General features: G+C 41.0%; 1 protein-coding gene across 2 annotated transcripts in view; it reads left to right on the forward strand.

Moving 5' to 3' along the window:
• Window positions 1-8,938, forward strand: part of msra (methionine sulfoxide reductase A) — a 56,654-nt gene extending 47,716 nt beyond the window's left edge. For both annotated transcript variants that reach the window (XM_047388481.1, XM_047388482.1), the window contains exon 6: window positions 8,227-8,938. In XM_047388481.1, coding sequence (XP_047244437.1) covers window positions 8,227-8,397 — 171 coding nt within the window. In that variant the 3' untranslated portion in view covers window positions 8,398-8,938. The remainder of the gene's footprint in view (window positions 1-8,226) is intronic.
• The last annotated feature ends 12,714 nt before the right edge of the window (window positions 8,939-21,652 follow it).

The following is a 21,652-nucleotide window of genomic DNA, read 5'->3' on the forward strand; positions in this document are numbered from 1 at the left end:
CTTCAGTTGCAAAAGAAACACACTCTCATACATACACTTTGTGTTTGTTCTGATGATGCATAATTTTAACTGTTTGTACCAGTACAAAGTCCTCTTGATGATGAGTGCCATAAAGCATCAATTTCTTTAAAAGTAGCTATTTACTTTTCTGCAAACATGGGAAACTTTAGTAATTCTCTATTTTCTTATATTTTTCATATCTTTCTCTTTTTTGGGAGTTTGTAAATAATTTTCACCACATTAACCTCCACATGCTTTCAAATATTTATAAATGTCTACTCCAAAAAATCGCTTTAAAGTCTTTGTATTCATGGTATCCAGCTACCCAATTCGTCTCTTTTATTCCATACAAACTGAAAATTCAGTGTGTCAAAGCTCTAAAAATGTCTCCCTGGCTTACAGATCAGACACTGACCTGAATTTCTGAAAAGCTCGGTTAAATACAAAGCTAAATGCTCTTTTATTCCCTTTTTTTACTTGGCAGCCATGAAAAATGTAGTTGGAGGAGCAGAGAAGGGTGAAATAAAAGCAGTGGAAGTACTGAAGTTTCAACCAGAGACAAGAAACTTCAATAAAAAAGAAACCGTCTGGTTCATTTGGTGTCACGGTATTGACCATGTTCGCTTCGCCGGCTGCCTTGATTGTATTGTTCACACAGAGCGTGATTGGGTAATTTGGTGTGTGTATGTCTATGTGTGTGTATATGTGCAGGGCACAACAACGCTGCAGCAAATTACCTTGCAGGCGGCTGGTGGTTGTCTGCAGTATGAAAGGAGCCTCCCTTTTCTTTTCTTGCCTCCTACCCATCATTAGGGTGTGCACTGCGTCTAAAATGGCAGGTAGTGGTAAATGTGTGTGTGTATGAGTGTGTGTACATGTATGCTTGCTTGATGTAATATTGTGTGCACGGCCTGTGGGTGCAAACATGTCTCCTAAAAGCGGGGTGTTTTCATTGTTCTGGAATCTTTTCTGGCTGATCCATTTTATTTCCATTTTTATATCCACTTCTAAACACAAAACTGCTGCTTTTATTTCCTTTGCCCTTTTTGTGTACAAATTCCCTCTCTTGTACCTTTACCATGGCAGCCTTACCTTGTTTCAGACATTTTTTTTTATTCCCCTCTCTGTCTTGTGGCTGCTTATCAGTGTTGTTCAGGTTTTCCTGCTTTACCAGAGCACTTGGAGGTATTTGCATACCAAATGAGCAATCTACCTCTCTGACATGCAAATTAATGGATGTGAATTATGCATTTATAGCACGCAGCTAACACAGCATCAGGCACCAGCACAAGCAAATGCTTTGAAAATATTGAAAAGAAGGAGGGACAATAGAAATGCCACCACAGCAGGGTAACTGCGAGGTGAATGCTGTCTTTTGGAGCATCAAATGTAGAATTAGTGGAAACAGGGCAGCAGCCATATTTTCTGCCAGTGGCCAACATTTTGTTTAGTGAACACTCAAAAGCTTTTCTTTGTATCAAAATCAAGGACTGAAAGTGGCTCTGGAAAATAAGGAATTCAGATTTTAGTAAAATATGAGTTTACATAAATCTTTTACAATGAGCATGATGTGCAGAGCTGGAATTACTAAAGATGCACCAATTAGAGCTTTGGTTTGAATTTCAGAGACAGATTTTAAGCAATTCCATTTGTCTTTTAGCCACAAACATTTTCCTTTTACTCAAAAAAATTGATCACCAGGGAAAACATGCAAAAAGCTGAGGAAAAAGTCTGGAGCTTTATCTTGTGGAGGTGTGACCGTTTCTTCTTACCTTGTATATTGATTTTCAGGCTATGATTGCACATTGTAGCATTTGTTTTTTTACTATTTTGTTTTGTGGCACTAGTGGCTTTTATTTATATTTTTATTTTTTTCTGACAGTAGACAGACAGGAAATGGAGTGGAAAGAGGGGCAAGGACATGTGGCAAACGCCACCGGGCCGGGTCTCGAACCCGGGACAGCTGTGTCCTCCGTACATGGGTCGCGTGCTCTAGGCGAGTTCATTCCTTTGAGTCTGCTTCTCTGTTCCTTCCACCCTACTGCGAAACCCAATGAATGTCAATTTCGGCTATGCAGACGCATACAAATCCACAGAAATGGCTTTGATATCATGGAGAGATCACCACTTTCTCTTTATTTTGAGTTATTTTCTTCCTGTTCATTTCTGAGCAGGCAACTGACAAACCAGCATGGCGTGGCTCTATATAGGCGGTCCCTAAAAAAAGTATATATTTCAGTGGGATGTTGTGATCTTTCATTGACAAAGCTCTGAAAATGGGGAAGAAAAGCACAAACGTCCTCTGCAAAATCAATTTGTGCAGCATTGGTATCACAACGGACGGCTTAGATGCAACATTTAGCTGTTATATTTAATCTAATTTGCAATCATGCTCCGCCTTCCAATATTATGTAAACTGACTCCCACGGCCCGAGATGCCAAGACTTAATAAAAACGAGTGGGCCTGAGATGCTAAAACTTATGGAGAGTGATCGCAGTATTCAATAATAATATTGTAATAGCATATTTTCCTAATACCAGTCACTGATTGACCTAACATGTATGTCTCTTAACTAAGAAATATTTCTTTCTTTCTTTGTCATAAAGAACTACTAACTGTTATAACCTTAGCTCATGAGCTAACGGTATCCCATTATACCTGCTGTGTTGCATTTGCCTTTGTTACATGTATGTAATGGTAGATTGAGTCCATTAGAAAATTTACAGGAAGTGATGAATCAGACTGCAGTGAGCAAACTGAAAGCTGAGCTCACCGACTGTCTTTTGTTTCTCTTTCCTCTTTACTGTCTTCTGCTTATAAAGCCTCACAAACCCTCTGGGTTTGTTTGCCGACTTCTTTGCTAACAGTCTCCAAGTGCTGACTTCTATTAAGCAAAAATGGTTTTCAAATAATTACCTCTCAAAGTATTAGAGCCACCAATGTGTGAAATTACTGAGAACACTTTTAGTGCGATTGTTTTTGTGCTAAAACAAAAGAACTCTTATTCCCCTAAAGGATTTTCTATTAAAATGTGAAGTGCTGTCACAAGGTTTAACATTAAAGATGTTTTTGATTGAACTTTAAAACACTACTTTTTTTTTTTTGCATTTTAAGAGAAATTAATCATTTTGGATTTCTCCTTTTCGCCTTTATGTGTTCATTTTATTGCATTAAATCCACAACAGAAGTGAGTATTTTCTTTCAGAAGAACTCCCAAGCAGCATCAAATTCCCCTGTTGTAGTTGATGACATCATTATTGTGAGTTAAACTTTGACTTAATGCATTAATTTGAAATGATCTACAATAGGTCCTAAGCCAGAATGAAACGAGATGATTTTGTGCAACTGGTAGATGATCCTTTGCAAGATATTATAAACCACTTGTGTGATGCTTTAAATCGCTACAGGTTAGCGGGAAATGCTTTGAGTCTCACTCCTAGACTGCAGTGTGAGCTTTGTGGCTAACTACTACTGTCAACACAAGCAATATAAGAACTGACGTGTCATCTCTGAAGGTTGTTTTTGTTAGAAATAAGCCTGACAGCATACAAAATAAGTACAAACATGTGTTTGTGGTGCATCGTTCTCAGAAATTACAGAATCTCCACTGTATCCGTTCATCTTTGTCTTCTTCTTCTACCATATTATGTGGCACCTCTGCGTCCACCTTTACCCACTTTTTTTGTTAAGAGTTTTTTTCATGGTTTGCTGCTTCTGTTAGCAGAGTTTATATTTTCTTGAAAAATCTATTTTATCTCTGAAGAGTGGTCCATTGCAGGTAACCTCCTCAGGCTGATTCCCACCTTTCTTTTCAAATAAAATTATTTTACAGCAACAAAAAGGCTTAATGAACCTATAAAATATTTTAAAGATGATTTATTACACTGTGTATTAACCTTTTCTGAATTATCATAAAAAACAGCCACACATCGCATATAATGACAGGATATGGAGCGTATAATCAAGCTCTGAATTATAGCATGCAGTTTGTTTCCAGTTGAGTACCTTCTCCAAATCAAATGAAGCGCCAACCTCTAAATAATTAACCTGAATGCCGAGACTGACATTACATTCACATTAAATTTTAATTACGGTAAGTAAAACTGGAGCATCTTTGACTTTTTTATTTGATGAATATAAACCAAGTCAAACCTTAAGGATGATCCTGGACTGAACAGCAGACACAACAGCCCGAATGATGGTTGACCGACAGGATTTTGATTATAAACTTCATGAACTCAGAGTTTTGGGTTTGTTGCTGTCAAGCCAAGACAAAATAAGAGCAGCTTTGCAGATAAAAGCCTAAACGGATAAATGTCAAACCATATTTATCTCCTCTACCATCCATGAGATGATCAAACAAGAAGCTCTGCTGTAAACCTCCCGGCTAAAAACGCTGCAGCAGCCTCCATCTCAGATTAAACTTTCATCACCGTGTGTGTGTCTTCATGCTCAGTGTCTCTCTTTGTCTTTTAAATTACCCACACACCATCTGGTTGAGTAATTTTTATAACAAGCCGGAGAAGGTGTCATTACCAACCGATGCAGCGATTGTGTAAGTCTGTTTTTGTACGCTTTAGACATAGATGCTATTGGGAGCTTGGCAGGATGAGGTGTTGATGGGATTAGTTCAACTGAAAGGTTATTGATTCTTGAGGTAAATTTGGTTTTATGCTAACACACAACCAGTGTTAAAGGCAGAACAAATGAGACGGGGACAAAAAGAAGAGCCTGTAAAGTTTCATTTCAGAATGTTAGAAAGTTCAGTAAAAACATGGTTTAAACTATCAAGTTTTTCTTTGTTGTTTAGAGCAGATTACTTGCAAAATTTATTTACTTATTTTTTAAGTTGGTTGTTACATTTGAACTATTAGTAGGTCTTGTATACATGTGTAAGATTTATTTGCTGGACTTAGACCATCAGGACATGGTAAACAAGGGATTGCGCCACCTCTTAAGGTACTATAACTGTTTCTTAGCCATGATCACCAGCTCTATTAGGGATATTTACCTTCATTAGGCAAAGCTCTGCCCATTAATGATGTTGGTGTCCTTTATCGCGTAGATCATTTCTTTGATTCCTTAGACCCTGTTTACATGGCAACAAACCATTGAAAACGTTTTTTTCCCCGTTTCTGTTAACATGTAGCCCAACAACGTTTTAATTACAATCTTTGTTCAGCAGGGACAGTAGAGATGTGAAGATGGTGTGATTCCCTCGCTACGCCTCTAGTTGGCGGTATGTTCTTTGAAACTTAATATCATGTGCAAACAGGGTAGAAAATTAACACTTTGTTGGAGAACTGTCATTAGATTAAAAGGAGTCAGCAGCACAAGTAAGTACTCTGCAATCCGCCATTGTTGTTGTTGATATCCTCTGGAACCCGTTTTCAAATTGAGCCATTTTCAGAGAAAACGTAAGTGTATACAAACAGCAAGAATGCAACTAAACTTTGCCTTTTCACCTGAAAACGTTGTTGTATAAACAGGGCCTTAGTCATTATTAATAAAAGCCAGATAACTCATTAAAAATCTTTTCATAAAGCGTAAACTAAAAATGTCCTGTGGTGTAGGTTGTTTGAAGGACCAAATTGTAGACCTGCAGGATCAACAGCATGATGAATATAATGATTCAATGTAAAGAGCAAGACTGGCAGACAAACGAGGTAACGGAATATACGGCAATATCACGGAAGAATCCAGGAGCGAACAATGAGTTTAATACTGAGGTAGAGGTGGAAGATGACAAAAATACCAGATGAGCTAATCAGAGGAAACGTGGTTGAAGGAAAGCAGGGAAGCTGAGGGAGGGAGCCTAAATAACCTGAATGTAGCTGGTCAGAGATACAAAGAAACTCTATGGAAAAATCTAACAGAGATAATTCTAAATGGACAAAGAACACAAGAATAAACTAGAAAACTAAACGCAAAGGAACAAACTAATAAGGCAACACCTATCTATTTATAAAGAACAATGAATATGGCATAAACTAAAGAACATAAACAAACAGCAAGGAAGTGGTGAAAACACAAACACTAATGAAAACCAAAACCTAACACCCAAGGACAATGACAGAAAAAGCGTAAACTGAAAAAGCTGAAAAACCATCAGTGTAATTACAAAAAGAACATGATGCTTCAATTATAGTTAGATGATCATTTCCAGAATAAAAAGAAACAAAGCAAAGAAAGACAATATGGTGCTAAATTCTTTCATAATATATGTCTTTTGTGTATGTAGACCCATCTGTCTCACTAATTGAAAAAAAAAAAAAATCAGTGGCGTGCAACTTTTGCTGTATGTTCAGGTCCGCTGTCCTGCTGCAAGGTGAACCTCTACCCCAGTCTCAGATCTCTTGCAGCCTCCAACATGTTCCGCTTCCTGCAGGCTCAGCTTAGTTCATGCCTTTCAATGGGTAGACTATCTACACATCGTTCAAAGGATGTATTTATTGTATAAAATGTGAAATCGCACACAGTGTAATGTGATCCGAAGAATGATTTTCTGTCCACATTTCAGCGCTGCTTCACAAATCGTTTAAACAGGACTTTCTTAATTTCATGGTCAGTTGGATTCAGACTCTTTTGAAGATGAGCTTTATGAATAGAAATACAGAATTATCTAAAATAATGTTGATCAAAGTAATGAAAGTGATTTACTATTTGCTGTTTGGAGAAACAACAGAGCACATTTTGTTATGTTATAACTCCTCAATGTATTTTATTGAATTTTCCGTTAATTGACCACTAAGAAGTACAAGTTAGATGATTTTTATTTATTTATTAATTTTTTGTAGAAATGCGTATATTTAGCCTTTCACTGCAGTTACAGCTGCTACTCTTTTAGGCTTTGTCTATCTAGAGACTTTTGACCATTCTTCTTGGCAAATAATCTAAAGTTTAATTAAATTGGATGGAAAGTGTCTGTGAACACCAGTTTTCAAGTCTTCTCAATTGCATTTGAGTCTGGACTTTGACTGGGTCATTCTAGCACATGAACCTGCTTTTATCTAAACCATTCCAATTTAGTTCTGGCTGTGTTTATAGTTGTTACTCTGCTAGAAGATGAAGCTGTCATGGACTGGTGACCTATCCAGAGTGTACCTTGCCTCTAGCCTAGTCAGGGCCGTCCCCCAGCCCCCCTGCAACACGACAAGGATAAGCTGGGTGGGAGGGAGTTAGGGACGGACGGACAGATTTTTCTTCTATTTCATCTCCCCAGCGTGTGAGAATGCTTTCTGAGGTAAATTTCTTTCTTTATGAATTATGTGACTTCTGAAGACGATTGGTGGTTCTGGATTTTACTTAGGGGTATCAGAGTAAAGTGGGGTGATGTGCACACCGCACGTTTCAGATTCCTATATGTCAATAAATCTGGAAACAGTGCATCATTTTTCTTGGCCTTTAGATGTACCCTCTACTTTGTGTTGGTCAGTCACAAAAAAAACCATTGAAACTCAATGAATTTTGTGGTTTTCAAATGGCAAAATGTGGAAAAGTACAAGTTATGAATACCTTTGCAAGGCCTCTATTTAAATATTAAAACACATAATAAGCTTATAATTTTGGTTTTGTGTTGATTCTTTTAGTCTTTATTCTTTTTAATTAATCTGACTTGAATAAAATTAAACATTTGATTGATGATTTAGTTTTTCGACAAAATTCTGGTTAATCAAATTTTATATCATTTTAAAATTCTTACTTTTGTTTTTAAATGTTTTAATGACCTTGCCCCACGGTACTTCTCTGAGCTGCTTCATTCTTACCTTCTCGGCCCATCAGGTCGGCCAAAAAGCAGCTTCTGCAGGTACCAAGTTCTAGGAGGAAGCTCAGAGGGAGCAGGACCTTCTCTGTTGTTGCTCCTCAACCGCTGAAATACCCCTGCACATTGTAGATGCTTCTTCACTGTCGGCTCTTCAAACTCACCTTCGAGTTAATTTTTATTCTTTGAGTAATGTTAGCGAGACTTAGGTTGATCAAATTTGTTTTAGCTGGTTTTATTGCGTTCAATGACATATTTTTATATAATTATGTTTTGTTCTTAGTATGAAATTGTTTTAACGAGCTTTATAAATAAAGTTGGTAAGGTATTAAAGTTTTCTGAAAAATATGTCCCAATAGATGGAGCAAAAAGGTGACTCCTCCTATCATTTTGATATTTGTGAACATTTATAGCTTGACTTTTAATCATTTTTGTGCATTTTCTTTTCTTCTGCTTCATTCAGGTTCTTACAGATGAAGGTTTTGGTCCAATTACCACAGAAATCACTCAAGCCAAGCCATTTTATTATGCTGAGGACTATCACCAACAGTACCTGAGTAAAAACCCACATGGATACTGTGGCATGGGAGGGACAGGAGTCACCTGTCCAATATCACTCCACAAGAAGGCCTGAGAAATCCTAATCATTCTGTCCCATATGCAAAGGAAAGTCAGTTTCACAGGACTCATACCATACATGCTTTTAATCTCCTGCTCTACATATCTGTAATACGGGGTTGTAATTCACATTCTACTTTAAAAGTTATGATGTCTCTTACCTTTTTATTAGGAATGTTTTAAACTAATGGCCTTTAACTTTCTATTTTTACAGTTTGTTTTATCAGTTAGTTTAAATTACAGCTGCATATAAAATGATTTTCTTTGACAGTTTTCCCTACCTAAAGGTTTCTGCTCAGGATTATTTGATTCAGGACTGCACCCCTGTTATAAAGGGCCTCTGTTGACAGATCTTCTTGTAAATGGAATAAAATGTCAATAAAAAAAAATTAAAAATCTGTGAAGCTTAAATGTTGTAATTGATCAGGTCATTATTTAGACATCCAAGATAATTTTTTTTATTTTCTGTTCAGTGTTTTAATTATGTTTGTATGTTCCTAAGAGAATGAAAAACAAGACTAGATTACATAAAACTCAATTCAAACTCTAAAGAACAATCTTGTCTGGTTTCAGTGTATCAAAAACTGCTTTCCATACTTTTCAAGACTGTATAGGAGCGCTGTAAGTGGGCAACCCATTGTCACACTTGAAACAGAGTCGATCTGTGCTCCTCTTACGCTGTCACAAGAATTCGTCCATTTTTATATTCAATCAGTGTAAAAAAGTGTTGTTTTTTTTCTTTTAAAACAAAGTTATGTAAGTTACTGTTACTCCTACTCAGAAAGCCCAGCCCTGCTCACATCCTTTCTGATTTCCATCCCTACGCCCAGCCAGTCCAGGAAACACGGTCTCTTTCCAAGGTCAACTTATTGGGACATCAACCCCCGCCCGACACACACAACCGCACAAAAACCCTACAAAAATCGATGGAAGCCCAAGCCCCTTTACACAGCAGAGATTTGGTCATCTGAAAAAGAGTAGCACGCGTTTAGAGCCACCGGACAAATATTAATATTCACTGATGACGAAGGTGAACAGAATGTTTTTGAGCGAGGAAATTTTCCATTGTTTCAAAAAGGCACTTATAATATAATCATCATGCACTGTTTTTTTTTTTTTAATGCCCTCTGATTTATCTCATAAAACATTTAATTTACAACTGATAGGACTCCCTATTAAGCAGGATGCATTATAACTGTACTGACTGCATTTACCCAAACAAAATCGTAAAATACTCTCCTATGTTTTCACAGAACATTAGAAATACAGATGTTATCTCAAATAACAAAACACTGAAGAAGTAGAGTGATCAGTTGAGACAGACCAGAAGTTTTTATCTGTGAATAAAATGTTGAAGAATTTTCCAGAACGAAATGCTTCTCGACAGGGTAAATAATGGATGGGAACAAATGAAAGTTTGAAGTAGGTGGTTTTACATTTGCAACCTGTAATGTTGTCTGAAGGTAACAGATTAGCTGTCCCTTCTGAATCCATTAAGAATAGTGTAAGTAGATCAGAATCAGCTTTATTGTCAAGTTTGCGCAGACAAACAATATATACACTAGTGACTTTACAGAGAAGATAATGTGGGATCAGTCCAAGTATGCGTCGTGTTGTTCTGGAACTCTGTCAAGTGTTCATCAGAGAAACAGCTTGGAGGAAGAAACTATCTCTGTGGCGGCTGGTTTTAGCAGACAGCGCCCTGTAGTGTCGACATGAAGGTAAAAGCCTAAACAGTTTGTGTGCAGGGTGTGTGGGATCTGCAGCGATTTTAGCTGCCCTTTTTCTCACCGTAGACCTGTATATCTCCTGGATAGAGGGAAGGTCAGCCCTGATGAGCCTCTCTGCAGACCTGATTGTTCTTTGCAGTCTGGACCTGTCCTGTTTTGATGATGGCATTGTAGAAGATGACCAGCAGCTCCTGTGGAGGTTGGACTTCTTGAGTTACCTCAGGAAGTGCGGTCTCTGCTGGGCCATTGTCCAAACATTGTCTATGTGTGAGGACCATCTCAGGTTTCAAGAAATTGTGGTTCCTAGGAACCAGAAGCGGTCCACAGCAGACACATTTTTGTTCAGGATGGTGAGGGGGGTATGTGGGGGTGGTGTTCTCCGAAAGTCCACCATCATCCCCAGAGTCTTGAGTGGGTTCAGTTCCAGATGGTTCTGACCACACCAGTGTACCAGCCAATCCAACTCCTGTCTGGATGCAGACTCATCACCGTCCTGGATCAGTCCAATAACAGTGGTGTCATCTGCATACTTCAGGAGTTTCACAGATGGGTCTGCTGAGCTGCAGTCATTAGTGTACAGGGAGAAGAGGAGTGGGGAGAGAACACACCCCTGGGGGGTGCTGGTGCTGATGGTTCTTCTGTGGGAGAAAATGCCCCCCAGCCTCAACTGCTGCTGCCTGTCCTTCATGAAGCTGGTGGTCCACTGACAGGTGGAAGCTGGGACTTTGAGCTGGGTGAGCTTCTGGTGGAAGATGTCTGGGTTGATGGCTGAGCTGAATTCCACAAACAGGATCCTGGAGTACATCCCTGGGTCGTCGAGGTGTTGGAGGATGAAGTTTAGTCCCACGTTGACTGCTTCATCTGCCGACTTGTTTGACTGGTAGGCAAACTGCAGAGGGTGCAGCAGGGTGGCTGTGATGTCCTTCAGGTGCTTCAACACCAGTCTTTCAAAGGACTTTATCACCACAGACGTCGGTGCGACAGGCCTTTAGTTATTTAATCCTGTGATGGTGGGTTTTTTGGGTACTAGGATGATGGTGGAGAGGCTGAAGCATGAGGGAACCTCATACAGCTCCAGTGACTCATTAAAAATCTGGGGGCCAATTGGTCAGCGCAGGCTCTCAGGCATGATGGAGAGACATTATCAGGTCCTGAGGCCTTCCTTGTTTTTAGGCGCTGAAAGATCCTTTTTACATCTTCCCCTGAGATGCTTAGTGAAGGCAGGGGGTCTGAATGTAGGGGGGTGGTCGGTGTATGGCAAGAATTTGTGTCTGAATGGGTTGTGGAGGAGTGGGGCTGAGGTGTGAACTGCTGCTTTTCATACCTGCAGTAGAAGCCATTTAACTGCTTTGCCAGTTGAGGATTCTGCTCAGGGATGGGGGTAGGTTAGGTTTTATATGTAAAATATAGGTGAACAATATCAAAAAGAGCAGATTAGAAGAGTTTTTGTAAATATTTTAACAGTGGGTGTTTTGTGTGCATGTTGTGTTTCAGGGCTGTGTTGTGAAATAACCTCTTTCCTCTGATCTTTGCTCTAAGCCATGTTCCGGTCCAGACCTCATCTGTCATCACTGTTCATCTCCAAGCATGTATGTTTTTGTACAGTCCACGCACATGTGTGTGTTTGGATTGTGGAGCATGCAACCTAACACACACACACACACACCAACAGAAAGAGAAAATATTGGACGCCAGGCCCTCTGAAGCCTGGCATCAACATCACACAGCAAAATAAGGAAGAGATGGGTCTCTTTGAAATGGCAGAGCGCCACCTTGGATCTCCACTGAATTGGACCACAACTCCACTGGCTTCTGGAAGCTTATTTGGAGCACTATTTTTGGAACAAAGTGGGTATTATCAGAGATATTAAGCAACCGTGCCACTTATTTAAAAACATTCTTGTCTATTTAAAGTCAAATCAGAAATCCTTTCTTCATGTTAGTACATTTTTATTGCCATATAATCCTTTTGAATTTAGAGTAGGAGACCTTAAATGCAACTAAAAATACAAATGATTTATTATTAAGCAGGCAAAGCTTTCTACAGTTCTGCCTGCTGATATAAACGAAATTTAGCAGAGGCTTGGTGAGCCTAAGATGCAGGGTATGCAGATGTAGAGTAATTGAAGCTGTAAAGACGTGATAAGAAAATGGAGGGATCTAAATACAGGTGAAAAAAACCTATTAGAGTCTTTAAAGGACTTGAAACTGGAGTGGGGGTTTACCTTCTTGGAGGACGACGACTCTAAACATACAGTCTGAGCTAAAATGGATGTAATGATTTAGATCGTGTGCTAGAATGGCCCAATGCCCAGACCTATATTCAATTGAGAATTTGTGGCAAGACTTGAAAACTGATGTTCAGAGATGGTAGAACTATTTGTTCAGAGAACAATGGACAAAAGGCAACTGTGGCTCAGTAGGAAGAGTAGTTGTCTTGTAGTCAGAAGGTTGTTGGTTCAATTCTAGGTTCCTCCTACCAACGATATGCAACTTAACCTCAAGTTGCGTATGAATGTGTGAGTGCGATTGGGTGAAGGTGGCTCTAGTGTAAAGGGCTTTGAGTGGTGTGTATGACTGGAAAGGCGCTATATAAGTTCAGTCCATTTACCATTAAAATGGTAGAGACACACCCCAATGAACATGCAGCTGGAACTGGTGGTTTGTGGTTGTAATATGACAAAACATAAATGGGTATGAATACATTTGCAAAGTTTGTAATTTTTTTAATTTGCTTCATGTTTTAAGCGATGGCTGCAAATCTTAGTTATTTTTATCACATACACTCCAGATTTTTGTTGCATTTACATGATTTTAGGTTTTTAAATATGTCAACAATAGACGTTGTTTCCACGGGGAAAAAACCCATTATCATTTTATTTAAATGTCATACTTTAAATTAGCTGACAAAGATTATTACTGTCCTCATTTATTTAGAAACCATCTTTTGTCAATCTTACCATCAAATTTCAGGAGGCTGCTGAATTTTAATTTGTCCCTGGTTTTATTCCTGGCGTATGCTGCCATCCTGAGGTGAGTCTACAGTATGAGCAGAATTCAAACATTTTCCTTGAGCCAGAAAGTATTTATCCAAAAGACTGAAACATTTCTCCTGTTTTTGCTGTTTTATCAATCATCAAATTAATTTTAACATCATCCATCCTCTGTCTTCTAAGATCAGGTCAGAGGGGCAATTCAAATATCATGCAAAGACAAACTGAATACAGACAAAATGTAGTTTTAAAATGATTTTATTTAAATTATCATTTATTTTGGGAAAATAACTATCCAAATCAACATTGCTCTATATGAAAAAGTAAATGCCCCCTACATCTGATAAATGGCAGTGTTACCCTTATTGGCATCAAGGATTAGCCATAACTGGTAATGTGTCTGAACTGTTTCAATTCATTTCAATTCAGTTTATTTATAGAGCGCCAATTCACAACACATGTCGTCTCAAGGCACTTCACAACAGTCAGGTACCTACATTCCCATTAATCGTAACCACTGAACAGTGCAGTCAGATTCAGTTATTTATTCAAATTGGATAAAAGGTTTTTCTGTCTAAGGAAACCCAGCAGATTGCATCCAGTCAGTGACTTGCAGCATGGGTGGAGTTGTTAGTGGTTAGTGCATGCCAGTGTGGGTTTATTTTAACATGCACCTATCTGGCTGGGCCTATGCACTATCCTGTCCTTCCTCCTGTCCGGAAGGGAACCCTGTTCCTGTAGAGGAGAGTCTGTTGTAGGGTTTGATCTGGTTTGCATGGACCCATTTGTACACCGGGGCCTGTTTGGATTTTGAGATTCTTATTCTGTAGGCCACTGGTGAGAGTTTTCCCACAATTTCAAAGGGGCCTGCCCAGCTTGGGAGGATTTTCCTGGAACACCCGGTTGAGTGAGCAAATCTGAAATGGAAAACTTTTTCGCCCACTTCATATTCACGGTGGGCTGCTTTCCGGTCATAATATGCTTTTGCGCCCTCTATGCTGGCTTCCAGGTTCGTTTGTGCCCAAGCGAATGTGGATCTGAGGTGCTCCTTCAAGTCTGCGACATATTGATGTGCTGTGTAGGCAGTTGTCACACTCACATCTTCTGGATGGTACAGCAGATGGAGTGGGAGGGTCATTTGCCTTCCAGTCATCATCTCAAAGGGTGTTACTCCTGTGGAGTGTTGGGGGGTGGACTGGATGGCCCTCAGGACAAAAGGGAGTTTCATGTCCCAGTCTTTCCCATTGCTGCAAACATACTTCTTTAGCATGGCCACTATGGTACGGTTCATCCGCTCCACCTGACCCGATGATTCTGGGTGGTAGGGAATGTGAAATTTTACTTCCACTCCCAGAATGTCAAAAAGCGCTGTCATGACGCTTGAGGTGAAATGTGTTCCTCTGTCCGAGTTAATGGACAGGGGAAGATCCCACCGGCTGAAAACATGGTTCAGCAAAAGAACAGCTGTGGTTACAGCTGTGTCGTTTGGTGCAGGTAAGCATTCAACCCACTTAGTGAGACTGCATGTCACCATTAGGAGGTATTTATTACCTCTGGTCGATTTGGGGACTGGTCCAACACAGTCAATTTGCAGGTGGGACCACGGGAATGTAACCCCCCTTCGGTGAAGTGGAGCCCGACCGAGTGGCTGGGATGGTTGGAACGGACACCAGGTCAAACATCCTTGGATGTAGATTTGGGTGTTGTGAGCCATCGAAGGCCAGTACGCCACCTGTTGGAGGGTATGGAATGTGGCTTCAAAACCCCTGTGACCCTCTACAGGAGAGTCATGAGCGTAGGCTAACATGACCCCCCTATGGTCAGTTGGTACCACTCATCGGGGCGTCCCGCACCCGTTGTGGGTGTAGACTAACAAACCTTTCTCCAACTTCAGGCGGGACAGGTTACGTCGGAAGGTCCTCAGTTCTTTGGTCTCACCCGTCGCCAGTGGTGACATTTCAGCTGACAGACCACTAGCCACTAGCTCTCTGATGGTGTGGAGGTTAGGGTCTTGGTCCTGCATGGTTGCCAAGTCCGTATCACTGGGTTTTTGTCCAAGGTGGAGAGTCTCCCCAGAGCTTTGGGGGTCTTCACTCCTCTCCTTCGTCTGTCACCAAGTGATGGCACAGACAGGGTCTGACAGGGAGGGAGCCATTCTTTTTGGAAGCTCCACGGGGGTCCCACTTTCAGCTCCCAATCGGGCTAGACGGTCTGCTTCATCATTTCCGTCCTTGTCTGGGCCCAACGTCCGCGAATGACCCTTCACCTTTTTCCAGTACACTATCATACCCTCTTCTGTGGTGAGATGGTCACATGCCAGGAAGAGTTCAGAATGTTTTACCTCTTTATTCCTGGCATTCTTCATTCCATTCTCTTTCCACACCAGGAGGTGGGAGATGAAACTGTGCCGAGCATAGTTGGAGTCGGAGCAGATCACCAGTTGTTTAATGTCCAGGGCTGTAGCCTGCTGGAGGGTGATGATTACTGCTGCGATCTCAGCATACTGACTTGTTTTCGGCCCCAGTTGGTAGTGGTTTGGTTCGGTGGCGTGATGTCCCACCCAGATGATGCCCACACCAGCTTGTGGTCGACCTTCATGAAGGAAGGCGCACCCGTCAATGTAGGCTCTGGGGAGCCCTTTGCACACGTTTTCATTGAAGTAGCGGTGATTCGAAGAAAACTGGGAGGTAGCAGGTGTGTCAATGGTGGTCGCTACGGTGTCGTGTTTACAATGCTGGCACTCTGCTAACCCCTGCCCCAACAGCATTTTATTATTCTGACTGTACCTCACCTCAACGTTATAACCTTGGAGTGCCATCATCCATGTTGTGATGCAACTGTTGCACACTCTTCCTTCTGTTGGGACCCACAGCCATGGATTTCAACATTAAACTCTGGTACGGACATTTCTGGAACTTTCAAAATAAAGTGCATTAACCTTCTTCCGGCACCGGCAGGAAACGGGATGACTGCGGACTTCTTGTGACGCCACTACCCGAATAAAAGCACAGCTGTTGCTACATCCGCCCTCTTCCACACCGGTGACCATCGGGATAGGAGGGGAACAAAGCGCACTAATGTCTTTTGCTGGCAAAAAGACATAAACTCTTCAACTGGATCCAAGGAAGCCATACGATCATCGATCATATGCAAAGATAAGTACGGATGAAATACTGAACGGGGGTAATTAAGGTACAAGCATTGCTTGACTCTCTCTCGAACCGTCTGCGGGGATTCGAGAGAAGCCCCTGCAAAGACTGGCAGAAAGACAGCAGAGTTTTTGTGCCAAAGTCTGGAAGAAAGACAGCAGAGACCGCAGCGGACAGGACGGGCCGCCCAACTACAGCTCCGGAGCTAACCCTTTTGTTCACAGAACGAACGCACCTTCTTATCATGAGAAGCTGAGGAGGATAGCGGGAAGCTAACCCTTTGTTCAAAGTGGATACCTTCTTCAAACTTCATCGCCCCTTGGACAACATTTCCTCACCATGGTCAGAGGTTAGGTTTGGGCAGATTAACAGTTAGGATGAAATGATCTAAACGTTTTCATTTATAAAATTTGTTTTTGTGAAACTCGGCTATCTTAGTGCTAGCAGGCTATCTGCAGCACACGTGCCCGGTTTGTGTTCTTTGTATGTTTTTGAAGTTAAGACAAACTTTATTTAAAGGGTGATTTTTAGACAGAATGTTGATCATAACGCGCCGTCCACCCTTATATTAACCAAGGTATGTTAAAGGTATGTGTTTGTTTCTGGTGCTAAGCTATCCGTTTCTTTGTTAGCTCAACTGCTAACCGGTAAGAACACATGCTTGCTACTAAAGATTATTCAACAGAAAGGTTGTTGGTTTTCAAGCTAGTGAGTAATAGTCCCTGAACATCATTTACTAGATTTGATAACCAAGTAAACACCATTAAGCCCATTTCTCCAAAATGATTTGGCTCGTTTCCAAAATATCCCCTTTATAATATTTCTTCAAATATTATTTGAATAAATGAAGGCAACTAATTAGACACCGTTGAGAATTAGTCATCCATGAGGTTGGTTTTATTCAGCAGATCATTCTTTAAAACATAATTTTATTAAAATAATATTTTATTTGATCTTGCATTGTGAATGGTTGTCTAAATGTTGCTGATTATTTCCTAAATTGGTTCCAAGACTAACTTAACTTCACTTCCAGATTCTTCAAGATAATCCTTGGTTCTCAAACATAAACATTGCATGGTAATGTTGCATCACTCTTTTGGTCATAATTTCCAATCATCTTTAATCAACTTGTTTATATTGTACATAGCTTATTAGTCTTCATTATTCTTTATTTCTGCTCAGTAGTTTAGTTGGATTGTTTTAGCATAGTAAAGAGTTTGTTGATTGAAATATGTTTGACTTTGAATTGACTTATTTTTGTTAATAAATTCTGGTATTTTAAGAAATTGTGTGAATTCATTCCATATATGTGCAGAGTTTATGCTGTTCAATAATGTCAGAGCTCGTCTCACACCTTTCTATTTTGTCCTAATACCATCGCCTTACTGGGCTGGTATTCACCGGACAACCCTTAACAGACCGAAATATTATTTGATAAAATATTAAAATATTAATATTAAACATTAAATAATATTCTCAGATTCATTATCACAACACTTCTGTCAACCATTCGCTGTTCAAGAAAGTGACCGGTTGATGGCACGTTTCAATAATCACTTTCTGCCCCCCAATGTAACTGCGGAAATGTTCAACTGCCCAGACTGTGGAAAGGAGAGCCCTCTCACAGTCTGAGAACATAACCTCTATGTCACTCAAAGGTCGGCTTGCATATGCAACAACTCGCATGTCCTGGTCATATTTCTGCTTCAACGCAGCACTTAGACACTTGGAAGAGAAACTCACTTCCAGGTAGAACTCCTTGTCCTTATCTGGGTAGGCCAGGCAAGGAGCAGAACCAAGTTTCTGCTTCAAGAGCTGAAAAGCATGCTCTTGGGGTTCTCCCCAAGTGAAAGGCGTGTCTTTGTGCAGGAGTTCTGTGAGGGATCTGGCCATCTCCGCATAGTCTTCAATAAACTGGCGGGAGTAGTTACAGACCCCTAAGAAACTTCGAAGTTCAGACACATTCATTGGAGCCTTTATGTCTTGGATGGTCCGGATCCTGTTGGCTTGGGGCTTGATGCCGTTTGGGCCCACGGTTAAACCAACGTACTCCACTTTTGTCCGGCACCATTGGCCTTCGGCGAGTGCTAGCTTAGCCCCCGCTGCACCAAGCTGGTCCAGGACATGCCGGAGTTCGGCTAGATGTTCCTCAAATGTCCTGCTCCTCATAAGGATGTCATCGACGTAAATGAGGATTCCCCGGTCTGCGGCATCAGACATGGCCTTGTGAAGGAAAATGTTAAATTCGGCTGGAGAGTTTGAGTATCCAAAGGGGCACCTGTTCCAGGTATATTGGCAGTTCCCAAAAGAAATTTGTACTGGTCGGCCGGGTCTACCCTCATTGTCCAGAAGCCATTCGCCACGGCCTCTTTCGAGAAAAAGTGAGCATCTCTCATCTTAGCCAGCTCCTGGTCCTAGTGAATCATGGGTCAGCATGAGAGGGGTACCTGCTTGTTCAGTGAACGGTAGTCGATTGTCAGGCGCCATTTCCTGGTAGGTTTTAACACTGGCCAAATCGGAGAGTTGTACGTGGAGTTGCATTCACGAATGATCTGTTTCTCCAACAGCTTGTCGAGGATCTCCTGGATCGACTCGTAAGCGGTCAGAGGGATCTTATATTGGCGCACAAACGTAGGGGTGCGTTTGGGTTCGTTGGAATACGAACCGTGTTGAGGTCAGTGACCCCACAGTCATGGGAGTCCTTCGAGAGGACTGATTGATATTTAATAAAACAGCTTCTTAAGCGCTGTTCTTTCCTCTTTGGTGCTTAGCGCATCGGCTTTCTCCAACCGCTCGGTGACCTCGGTCTCAAAACCAGGGTGGATGATGGCCTTGATGGCTGGCTATCTTCAACTTCTCCTGGAAGTTATGTAAACATGACACTCTGCTCCCTCTGCCCCTCCCTTCCCTGAGGACATCTGTGGACCTGCTCAGAACGTTGTGGCCGGTTGATGTACATTCCAACGTACCATCAAGGACAATGGCCTCTGTGACAGTGCTTCATGGACTTACTTGCACACACTCACTTGCACACACACACATGCTCAAGATAAACATATGCACCCCTCACACCACCTTCACCGTTCCCGGCATGATGGTGTTTTGTCAACTTGTTGCTTCTTTGTGCTGAGGTTTTTTGCAATCTCAAACTGTATCCTGCTAAGGATAAAGTGTGAAATATGATTTTTTCCCTCTACTTACCTAATGTGGCCTCTTTCCTCATCTAGCAAGGGCAGCGCCTGTGAGTGGTCAGCAAAGCCTCGGTGACCCGTCCCCCCCTTGTCTTGTGTCATGATGTATGTTTGGATGGGTTGTACTGGAATTCTAATTTCCCCTCGGGGATCAATAAAGTATCTTTGAATTGAATTGAATTGAATAATTTGAGAAAATTAATTTCTTAACCAAAAATCCTCATTTATGAATCGAAACCAGAGATGTCCTCTGGTGTTGTAATTGTGGCTCAAAGCCCTTGATAATTACAATTTTTAAATTCTCAGTAATAACTATTATTAGATGTCCTTGTTTAATCAACCGTTTCTGCCAAAACGTGGGGAACTTTAACCTTATTTTGACTGACAAATCACTCTTGCACAAAATAAACACAAACGCCTTCTCTTTATCTATGTGAATATTTATTAAATCAACAGCCCTGATACAACTCGCCCTTCCGATTCAATAATCTTCACCTAATCAAACATGGAAAGTTCTGCACAAAAGGGTAAAATATCTAACTAAACAAAATAAAGCAGCATTGAGTATGAAATCAAACCAGCAGTTATGGCAGTTATGCAAAATACAAAAGGAATATGGTTGAACGAAGCTCGGGGAGGCCACTCCCAAAGTGTAGCTTAGTTATTGTAAGTCATAAACATCCCCCACCGCTGGGGAGTCCGAGCACACAAAGGGTTGTAAAACTTTTGGCGGCAACTAATAAAACATGAAGTTGAAGACAAAGAAAATGGTTGATTTTCACCATAAGGTTATTATAGCAGTTCAGTTCCGCAGGGGACCTGCGCTCAGGTGTTCGCACAGTAAAAACACAACTTGCGAGTCTCAGCAGCCTCAGAAATCAACAGCAATCAAGTTTAAAAAAAACAATGGCCTGTACATACAATTCAGAACACATTTAAACTATGAGTGGCGATTCTAAATCGCACTAAAATCTAACCCTATCCTGCCCAAGCTCTTCCTAATAAAGAAATAAAAGGAACGAATGGACTTTACTTGTTGAAGTCTTCCTTGGGGCAGAGGCAGAGAAAGGATGGGGCAGAGTTTCCACGCGTCCGTGGATAACTCAGAGTAGAACGGTCCGTTTTACTTCTGGCTTCCTTGGCAGAAAAGCAGTATCACGGACCGTCAACAGTCGACTGGAACAAAAACAAGAGTGGCGATTCCGTCTCCTTGAAACCTCTGCGGTTTTTTTGGTTACGTGTTAAACCCATGTCGTCGATCGGTAAAGTTGAAATCTTACAAACTTTCTTATTCCTGTAAGCTTAATTCGCTTAGTTTTCTCGTTGGCCAACGGAGAGAATGAATGATAGTCCATGTGGGATTTTCTTCTCCAGAATGATGCGCTTCAGATGCCGGTAACCGCATCCCGGTCCCAACTGAAAAAGCAATGGTGGGCCGTCTAATACTCTGTTATATAGTTGACTGTGGCATCAGAGCTGCGACGCCCCCGTCCTATCAGCCGCGGTAACCGCTGGGATATGTAGTAGCGGACTGTCCTGGGATACAAAATGGCCGATGATGCCATAAGGCCTGGTGGCGTCCAGCAAAGTGCCAATGGTCCAACATTCAGCAAACAAAATGGTCCAACACAACAGAACGCAGACCTTCCACAAAGGTCCGCTTTTGTCTCATCATTCCACGGATTATTATCCTAAAAGTCTGCAGGGGATAATCGGGTTGTTTTTTTAGCAAATGTGAGATGATGTCTTTGTTTTGTGTTTGGTCAGCAGCAGCTTTGGCCTTAGAACTCTCCCAGGCAGGCTCTTTTTGCCCAGTTTCTCTTTCTCATTGTTGAATCAGCCTCAACTAAGGCAAGTGAGGCTTGCAGTGTTTAATTTGTTTTTCTATGTTCTTTTCGACCTCCTGGACTGGTTGTCGATGTACTCTTGGAGTAAATTTTGTAGGCTGTATACTCATGGGAAGGTTCCCAACTGTCTGTGTTTTCTCCTCTTTGAAGATGACATCTCTTGCTGTGGTTCACTGGAATCCCACAGCCTTAGATTTGTAGCTATGCCAGACTAATAAATTTCATTGCTTTAAGTTTTCATCACTTGTGGAAGCATAACCAAGACATTTGAATACTGTGGAAATGTGAATTCAAAGAAAAAAACCAGGAGAAGGTTTTAGTCCGATTTAAGTTCAAACAATGATGTCTTTTTATACAATTA

The sequence above is a fragment of the Girardinichthys multiradiatus genome, chromosome 15 (assembly GCF_021462225.1).
Source record: "Girardinichthys multiradiatus isolate DD_20200921_A chromosome 15, DD_fGirMul_XY1, whole genome shotgun sequence".
NCBI lineage: Eukaryota > Metazoa > Chordata > Actinopteri > Cyprinodontiformes > Goodeidae > Girardinichthys > Girardinichthys multiradiatus.